Consider the following 8,991-nt stretch of genomic DNA (forward strand, 5'->3'; position numbering starts at 1 on the left):
TCGCCACTGTACTCCAGTCTGGGCGACAGAGTGAGACTCCAACTCAAAAAAAAAAGAAAGAAACAGAACTGGGATTCAGCCCCAGCCCATACTGCACTATACTTTAGGTCTTACATAGGCCAAAGTCTCAGGATTGACTTTTTCAAATAAATGTTTCTAAGGAAGCCTGGCTGTGCTTACCTGTAAGGATGGAGCAAGTTGTTTTAAATGAGTTCTTGCTGGGTAAGCTGATGACTTGAGAGCTGGCAGCCACGACAGATGCACATACACCCAACCAGCTCTTGTCTTGGTTGATAATGACTTCCAGTGGCCAACTCTCAGTCCTCATCTTATGGGACCCATCAGCAACATTTGACACATTTAACCATATCTTCTTCCTCCTAACGCTGTCTCCCTTGGCTCTGGGACTCCACTCTCTTGGCTCTCTTTCCCTACAGAGTCTCTTTCTCCGCTTCCTTGGTGGATTCATTCCTCTCCTCAGCTCTAGATTTTAGTTGCCTGAAGATCAGTCCTTGGTCCTTGTTCCACCCCTCTGCCGGACCCATGGCTTCAATGCCCCTTGACTCCTCCTGGATGCGGACAGTATCCACATTTATAACTCCAGCTACACCTCCAGACTGAGACAACTGCCTGCCTCAACTCCATTTGGAGTTTTTTTGTTTCTGAATTGGGGTCTCATTCTGTTGCCCAGACTGGAGTTCAGTGACGTGATCACCGCTCACTGCAGCCTCGACCTCCTGGGCTCAGGCTATCCATCTGCCTCAGTCTTCTGAATAGCTAGGACCATAGTCACTCACTACAATGCCTGGCTAATTTTTAAAAAAATGTTTATTGAGACAAGGTCTTGCCATTTTGTGCACGCCACCACACCCAGCTAATTTTTTATTATTGTAGAGATGAGGTCTCGCCAAGTTGCCCGGGCTGGTCTTGAACCTGCAGGCTCAGGCAATCCACTCGCTTCGGCCTCCCAAAGTGCTGGGATTACAGCCTGAGCCACCGAGCCCGGCCTAAGTATTACTTTTACTTCGTCATAATCAGAAGTGTCTTAATGCTGATGGTGACCATTTTGAACACCTCTTGTAATTCCAGAAGTCACCCGTGACTTGTATTCATCTTTTGTTATTGGTATATATTGAGTATTACAATTTTATCTTATTTTTTCGAGTTGGAGTCTCACTCTTGTCGCTCAGCTAGAGTGCAGTGGCACGCTCAAGGCCACCGCAGCCTCCACCTGCTGGACTTAGCCGATCCTTCCACCTCAGCCTTCCAAGTAGCTGGAACTACAGTTGCATGCCACCACGTCCAGCTAACACAGTGTTTCCCTTTCTTTAAGTGGGTATATGTCTTTTTTTTTTTTTTTTGAGTTGGAGTCTCACTCTGTCGCCCAGACTGGTGTGCAGTGGCCGCTCCCGGCCACCGCAGCCTCAACTTGCTGGGCTCCGGCGATCCTTCCGCCTCAGCCTTCCGAGTAACCGGAATTACAGGCATGCGCTACCACACCCGGCTGGTTTTTTGATTTATTGTAGAGATGAGGTCTCGCTGCCCAGGCGGGTCTCGAACCTGCAGGCTCAGGCAATCCACTCACCTCAGCCTCCCGAAGGCACGGGATTGTCTTTTTTGACACCCTATGTAGATGTGCCGAATAAAGCGATGAGTATAAAGCCCTCCCAGGGACTCCCTGCACCCTTCCAACTCAGGGGCTCCTTAGTCTCCCTTCAAGAGCAACTCTCAGCTCACAGACCTGGCTTGGTTTCCCCAGGTGCGTCTTCCTGCCTGACCAGGGTGCCTTCTTCGTGAACTACGTTATCGCCTCAGCCTTCATCGGCAACGGCATGGAGCTGCTGCGGCTGCCGGGCCTCATCCTCTACACCTTCCGCATGATCATGGCCAAGACGGCCGCTGACCGCCGGAATGTCAAGCAGGTGCTGGGTGCAAGGCGGTGCCGCTGACTCCCTCCCCAGCACTACCCCCGCACCAGCGGGCCTCTTACCCCCACTGAACTCAGCACATACCTAGCCACCCACTAGCACTGGGCACTGGGCTGAGTGCTTCTCAAACCACCGCTGGAGGAGAGAGCTTGGGACTTTTGCATTTTAACCAGTTTGGTCACGCACACACACATATACCTACAACCCAAATCTACAGACTCCTTTTCCGTGGACATCCATTTACATGCATTCTTAGGCGCTCCCTGGTTGTTAAAGTCCTTTTGGGCTTGTGGCATCTATTTCAAGACTCCTTAAACTGGGTGGTGTGGGGCTGTCTTTTGTCCTCCTCTGATATGATGGGTACTAAGAGGAAGGTAGGAGACGCACTGCTCTCCTTTACTTAATTCTCAGCCCCCTGATGAGATAAGCTGCTGGCCTACTTATTTTACAGATGCATATACTAAGCTGGCCCAGTCTTCCCACCCCCACCTAGAAGGGGCAGAGCTGGTGTTTGCTCTAATGACAGAGTCTGTGGAGAGTCATCCTAAAGCTTCTCCTCAGACCATCTCTGCCCTTCAGGGGCTCACAGGCCTGTTGGGTAGATAGGATTGGGACAAGGAGGACACTGGGAGAACGATGTGTCACTGTGCCTTGGGAGGTTTGGGTGTGTGGAGTGAGGGCTCGGGGAGGGATAGGAAAGAGACCAGGAGGTGGGGAGCCATGTGTGTCCTATTTCCAAAGTCCTCCTCCACCCTGCTCACTCCGCACCACTTGGTGCGAACAAGGGAGTGTTTGGGGTGGAACAAGCCCTCACGCTCCTCGCTACACCCTCCTTGCAGAGCCAGGCCTTCCAGTATGAGTTTGGAGCCATGTACGCGTGGATGCTGTGCGTCTTCACTGTCATCATGGCCTACAGCATCACCTGCCCCATCATTGCACCATTTGGTGAGTGGCCCTGGAGCCCGTTTCGGGGCACCTGGATGACCACCACGGACAGCCGTCTCACCAAGGCAGTGTGGCACTCCAAAAATGGTAGCCGCAAGAACATGTGTGACGCCAAATTCCATTCATTTCTAAATGAATTACTTCCACTGGCCTCCCAAATGTGACCCCCCTCGGTACTTCTCCTGGTCTGAGAATCTCTGCCAGCTGCCCAGGGCATCCTTGGTTGATTCTTTCGCAGCAAGTTAGACAGTACTGTAGTAGCGGTCAGAACTCTCGTGATACTTCTGCTCTTGCCAGGCACCTGCCTCCACGGGGCGGTCACATTTAATTCTCACCCAGTCCTGCAAGGTAGGTCTTGTTTCTGTTCCCTTTTCACAGGTGGAAAGCTTCAGATCTTCTTAGGAAGTAGGAGAGCCAGGATTTGAACTTAGGACTGTTTGACTTTAAAGGCCAAGGTCTTGGCCACTGAAATAAAATGATTGGAACTGGCAGGTGAATGGAAGACTCTAGAAGGGAACAGAACACCCAGAAGATCGTTGGCAGTGGTAGCTGAGGTTTAAGGGGAGAAGTTTTAGTTTTCCCCGTGTACTCTCTTGTACAGTTTTAAAAATCTACAGTATTAAGTCTTACAAAACATAGCAAAAAATTTTTTTAAAAGAACCTGCTTCTGTGCCACCCCTTAGGTAAGACCCTCGGGACTCTGTTGACTGTGATGAGGGCAGGGGGTCAACAGGGTGGGAGAAGGACAGGAGGGTATGGGAGTAGGGAGGGATGGGGTCTTGGCATGGGAGGGCCAGGGGAGGAACTGAGGCCAGGCATCTGAGTGTGAAGCAGCCTCTTTCCCAAGCCCATCTTGGAATTTCGGCAGTCCATGGGGACAGAATCAGACACCGCTACTCCCTTGGGGTCAGGAAGATGCGTGGGAGGGGCGGGTTGGGGGGGAGAGAAAGAACACTAGCGGCCAGGATGTGCATGCCGTCTAATTTCAGGCCCAAGTGGTAGAGCAGCAGTCCTGGACCTAGTTCCATGCCAAAATAGCCGCCCCTGAGAGGAAGGACGCAGAGGACCCCTGTGGTCAAGCGGGGCCTTCAGCTCACAGCCCTACCCCGCAGGTCTCATCTACATCCTGCTCAAGCACATGGTGGACCGGCACAACCTCTACTTTGCCTACCTCCCCGCCAAGCTGGAGAAGAGGATCCACTTTGCCGCTGTAAACCAGGCCTTGGCTGCTCCCATCCTGTGTCTCTTCTGGCTCTACTTCTTCTCCTTCCTGCGCCTGGGTGAGGGGCCCTTCTCACCTGGGGGGCCATCCCCGGTGGCACATGCCTGCATCTATACTAACCAGTTGGATTCTTCGCTGCTTTCGTAGCGTTAATGTGGTGTCCCATCAGAATGTGGGCTAGGCCGGGCTCAGTGGCTCAGCCTGTAATCCCGCACCTTTGGGAGGCTGAGGTGAATGGATTGCCTGAGCCCACGGGTTCGAGACCCGCCTGGGCAGCGAGACCTCATCTCTACAATAAATCAACAAATCAGCTGGGCGTGGTAGCGCATGCCTGTAATTCCGGCTACTCGGAAGGCTGAGGCGGAAGGATCGCCAGGAGCCCAGCAGCCTCCAGCAGGTCGAGGCTGCGGTGGCTGGGAGCGGCCACTGCACTCCAGTCTGGGCGACAGAGTGAGACTCCAACTCAAAAAAAAAAAAAAAAGAATGTGGGCTGGTTGAGTGTCCAATCAGAACGCGATGCCCAGGGTGAGGCTAGTTGGGTGTCCAATCGGAACGCGGTGCCCAGGGTGAGGCTAGTTGGGTGTCCAATCAGAACGCGGTGCCCAGGTTGAGGGCTGATGGGTGTGGTGCTGACAACCCGACTCCTGAACTAGCCTAAGCTCAGGTGTAACCCTGGTGAAGGCCTGGTCGGTTGTCCCAGACATCCCTAGGGAGAAGACAGTCCCTTTATCAGCTCCGGGGGTGTGAACCAGAGGAGATAGGGAAGCTGATCCAGATTGCTTTTTGGGGGTGGTGGATGGGCCCAGGTCCTCGCACCTACAGCGTGGAGGAAGTGGGGACATGCAGGAGGGAGCACTGAGACTCTTAGGAAAAGATGGACTTGGGGAAGCCTCTAGCCTCCCTAGCCCAGGTAATGGGAGACGGGAAGGAACTGATGCAGCAAGGATGCTGGCAAATTGCCATCCATTTGGCATCCCAGTATCTGAAATCTGATCAGGGATGATGCTAGTCATTCAGTGGGTCACTCTGTGCACTCCTGGCTGTGAAGACACTATCTCAGCTGCTGGAGTGAGGGGTGGGGGTTAGACCTTGTCCTTATTTTCTGACTGAGCAGTCACACACAGTTTCTGCACCAGGTGCAGTCCCCTTCCTCAGCAGGGTGAGGGTGGGTAGCAGTCCTTTCCTCTCCCCACCTAAGGCTAGACTCCATCTATCCCCAGGCCTGAAGGCCCCTGCCACTCTGTTCACTTTCCTGGTCGTGCTGGTCACTATCTTGGTCTGCCTGGGTTACACCTGCTTCGGCTGTTTTAAGCACCTCAGTCCTCTGAACTACAAGGTAAGGGCACACCCCTCCACCTCCTTCCAGCCAGGACCCGGGAGAAGACTGTAGGCTCACTCTCCATCCATCCCCCACCTCTCTCCATATCAACACAGGAACAGCCCTTTCCAGATTTAATTCATCCATGGGAAAGGCGTGGGTAGCTGGGTGTGATATGTAACTTCCCTCCCCCTCAACCCTGCTCCCTGCATTCCCCCCACCCCATCCTCTCTTGGGCTGCTGCTGAGAGCTTGGTGCCAGCTGGTACTATTTTTCTGGGTGTTAATGGTCTGTTTGTTTGGAGGGTGTTCGTTCACAGAGATCAGTTTTGTTTATCATTGCAAGTTTTCACTGTTATCTGCAGACAGAAGAATCAGCAAGTGACAAAGGAAGTGAGGCCGAGGCCCACGTGCCTCCACCGCTTATGGTGAGTTCTCTGTGCTTCTCACCCCAGAGCCTGTTGCCTCTTGTTGCTCTGTTTGTAACAGTCCTGACCAGATGGGCCCTGGCAAATGTGCTTTGATCATCTCTTGCTAAGAGAGAAGTCCCTCGATCACGTGGCAGGCAAGTTTCTGAATTAATGTCAGAGAAGGATTCCCTAGTCCCTCTGGATGTTTTAACCTGTCTATGTGAAGCCGTGGAGAAGATAATTAGTCTTGTCACACCGTGTGCCCATCCCCCATGGTTTCAGTTCCCTGCTCGCTTTCCTTCTCTGCATATTTAATGCCTGGTGAGTTTGAGGCGTTAGTGAAGCAACACTATCAGGCTGGAGGGTTTGACAGAGCTTTATCACCAGCGTTGCACCTGCCTGTGTGCTCCTTCCACGAGGCACCAAGAGGGTGTCACGTACACTTCCTTTTGAGTCCAAGAAATGAAAGATGTACCTGCTTCAGAGGAAGGCATGGTGGTAGAAAGACCCCAGGACTCCTTCCCTTCCCAGTCCTCCCTGCTTCCAGCCTCCAGGGTCCTGCTCCTAGGACAGGGCTGGGAAAGGAACACAGAGCCACAGGATCCCAGAGCTGGAACCGCTGGTCTTCCTGGCAGATGCAAGGCCAAGACAGCAGCTAGCCAGTGCTCTGACAGTGCCTGCCTCCCAGGTGTCGGGCACTCTTATCAGTGTCTGTCCTTGGAAGAGCCCCAGAGAGATTCATTACCCAGAAACACACCTGTGCCTGTGCCAGCCAAGCAAGGGACAAGCAGGACAGGCAGATGATGTCTAGCCCTCGTTCTAAGCCTGGGTCTGGGAGGAAGTGGAGCAGGGCTCTGTGCCCAGGGTCAGCAGCTAGAGCCTGGGGTTGGGAGGAAACAAAACTCACACAGACTTGTTCTGCATCCCAGAAGTTCCACTGACAGCATCCTAATCCCCTGCGCAGACTGACTTGTTTCCTATGTAGAGTGAGAAATTCTAGAATCCAGTGCTGGGAAATTTTGTTTCCTCTGAGCAACAGGGAAAACTTCTCTGTTGTGCTCCCATCTGTGTGATCTTTTTTTGTTGTTGTTGTTTGTTTTTTGAGTTGGAGTCTCACTCTGTCACCCAGACTGCAGTGCAGTGGCCACTCCTGGCCACCGCAGCCTCTACCTGCTGGGCTCCGGCGATCCTTCCGCCTCAGCCTTCCAAGTAGCTGGAATTACAGGCATGCACTACCATGCCCAGCTGATTTTTTGATTTATTGTAGAGATGAGGTCTCGCTGCCCAGGCGGGTCTCGAACCCGCGGGCTCAGGCAATCCACTCACCTCAGCCTCCCAAAGCGCGGGATTACAGGCTGAGCCACCGAACCTGGCTTGTGTGATCTTGAGAACTGTGTAATTGTGTTTTCTGTCCTCTCTGGCTGCTGGCAAATTCTGCAGGTAACACATTCTGGGTCCAGATGTCCTAAGTTGGTGTTGCTATTTCCTCCTGTGTGTCCTTTACAAACACTGCCTGTGTCCTCCTGCTGGAGAAAAGAGGGGCAGTAGGGAAGGGACAGGGTGTGGAATCTCATGCCCCCCACCCCTCCCAAGCACTAACTGCCCCCATTTGCTGACAGCCCTACGTGCCTCGAATTCTGAATGGCTTGGCATCAGAGAGGACAGCCTTGTCCCCGCAGCTGCAGCAGTCCTACGGTGCCATCCACAACATCAGTGGGACTCTTCCTGGACAGCACTTGGCCCAGAGCCCTGCAGACAGTGTGGCTGCTGCCTACCAGGAGACCTGAGGCAGGCACACTGCCAGGCAGAGTCAGGCTCAGGGGAGCCTGAGGGTGGGAAGACAGGTAGAGAAGTGGCTTGCCCACTGCCCCAACCAAGTTCACAACTGCTTTCCGTGTGTTTTAAGCCCCACTGCTCTGAAGAGATGCAACCAGAAAAGCCTGGGACTTAGGCTTTTGGCTGAAGAGGAAAGGACTGGGACTGCCAACCAAGAGCCATCCAGTGCTGGTCTTTGTTTCTGGTCACAGCAGCCGAGGGGAGCACATGCAGCTCCTACCCCTACTGTGCACCTGAGGCTCTGCGCCCTCCTGACTCCACTCCTGTATGCACTTCCAGCTCTGGAACTGGAATCATGTCCCCAATGGTTTATAGCCAAGATCATGTGTTTGACTTTTGCCCCCCCCCCCAGGACTGATTGATTAACCCTGGTGATGCTATCAGGTGATAGGGAGAATGTCACAAGAGGAAGACCTTCTGAGCACCCAGACACCTCCTGCCCCTTTGCAGGCACACACATCTGACTGATAACCCAGAGTCTGCAGCAACCCTGAGGTCTGAGATGGAATCTAGACTGGAGTCCCCCACTTCCCCCCAACCCACTAGGGAGCCCCTCTGAGCTGCTCGTTGTGGGGAGTAGGTTGTGAAATGCACACACCTCTGCATCCCACAACAGTTTTGTGCTTTTATATCATGTTGCCAGGGATGCTCTGGCTGGGTCAGGGTCACCCCTGCAGCAGGCAGGGACAATGGGGACCATAAGCGCACCCGCTCGATCAGACAGGTGAGATCCAGCCTCTCCTGCCTCTTCAGGACTGAGCACAGAAGGCCAAGTGCGTAGAGTTGCAGTTCAAGGCAGGCTCTGTCCAGCCCCCACCCCATCTGTTCCCTCCAAGACCGGAGGGCAGTGCTCAGGGAGGACAGTGTGGCCGACTCAGAGAAGGGGGTGTCTGGGCTGGGTGCGGGGCTGTCTACCACCCCTGAGCTGTGGCCCTGGCAGGAAGAAGAGACAGTCTCTTGCCTTTTCCCTCCTGGTGAATTCCGGCGAGTTGGGATGCAACCTTGGACTTTGTCCTAGAAACCTCCTCCCTACTGCCTCCAGGGGGCGCCAGGGCACAAGTCGGTGTGGTTTGCGGGGGAAGGGGCCGTCCGGGGCTCCTTCCTTCCCTCCCCCCGGGTCGGGGCGCGGGGGGCCCTGGGGGCGTCCTCCGCCTGGCTGGGCCTGGGCTTTCGGGGCCTCCCCGCACCCAGGACCCTCTGAACGCCGACCTGCTCCAGCGGCTCAGCAGGGCCGCCTCTGCTCGGAGCTGCGCCGGGAGGCGGTGGAGCGGCGCCATCGGTGCCGTGGGGACCGCCCGGTGCGACTCGGCCCCGCCCTGTCCCCGGCGGGCCT

The 8,991-nt window shown here is 54.4% G+C and overlaps 1 protein-coding gene across 1 annotated transcript in view; it reads left to right on the forward strand.

Moving 5' to 3' along the window:
- TMEM63A (transmembrane protein 63A) overlaps nt 1-7,615 on the forward strand; it is a 36,781-nt gene extending 29,166 nt beyond the window's left edge. Inside the window, exons 18-23 of the mRNA XM_008067505.1 lie at nt 1,760-1,922; nt 2,768-2,873; nt 3,986-4,153; nt 5,316-5,431; nt 5,778-5,840; nt 7,442-7,615. Of these exons, the coding sequence (XP_008065696.1) occupies nt 1,760-1,922; nt 2,768-2,873; nt 3,986-4,153; nt 5,316-5,431; nt 5,778-5,840; nt 7,442-7,609 (784 nt within the window). The 3' untranslated portion in view covers nt 7,610-7,615. The remainder of the gene's footprint in view (nt 1-1,759; nt 1,923-2,767; nt 2,874-3,985; nt 4,154-5,315; nt 5,432-5,777; nt 5,841-7,441) is intronic.
- The last annotated feature ends 1,376 nt before the right edge of the window (nt 7,616-8,991 follow it).

The sequence above is a fragment of the Carlito syrichta genome, unplaced genomic scaffold (assembly GCF_000164805.1).
Source record: "Carlito syrichta isolate Samal-C Ts95f unplaced genomic scaffold, Tarsius_syrichta-2.0.1 Scaffold309649, whole genome shotgun sequence".
Lineage (NCBI taxonomy): Eukaryota > Metazoa > Chordata > Mammalia > Primates > Tarsiidae > Carlito > Carlito syrichta.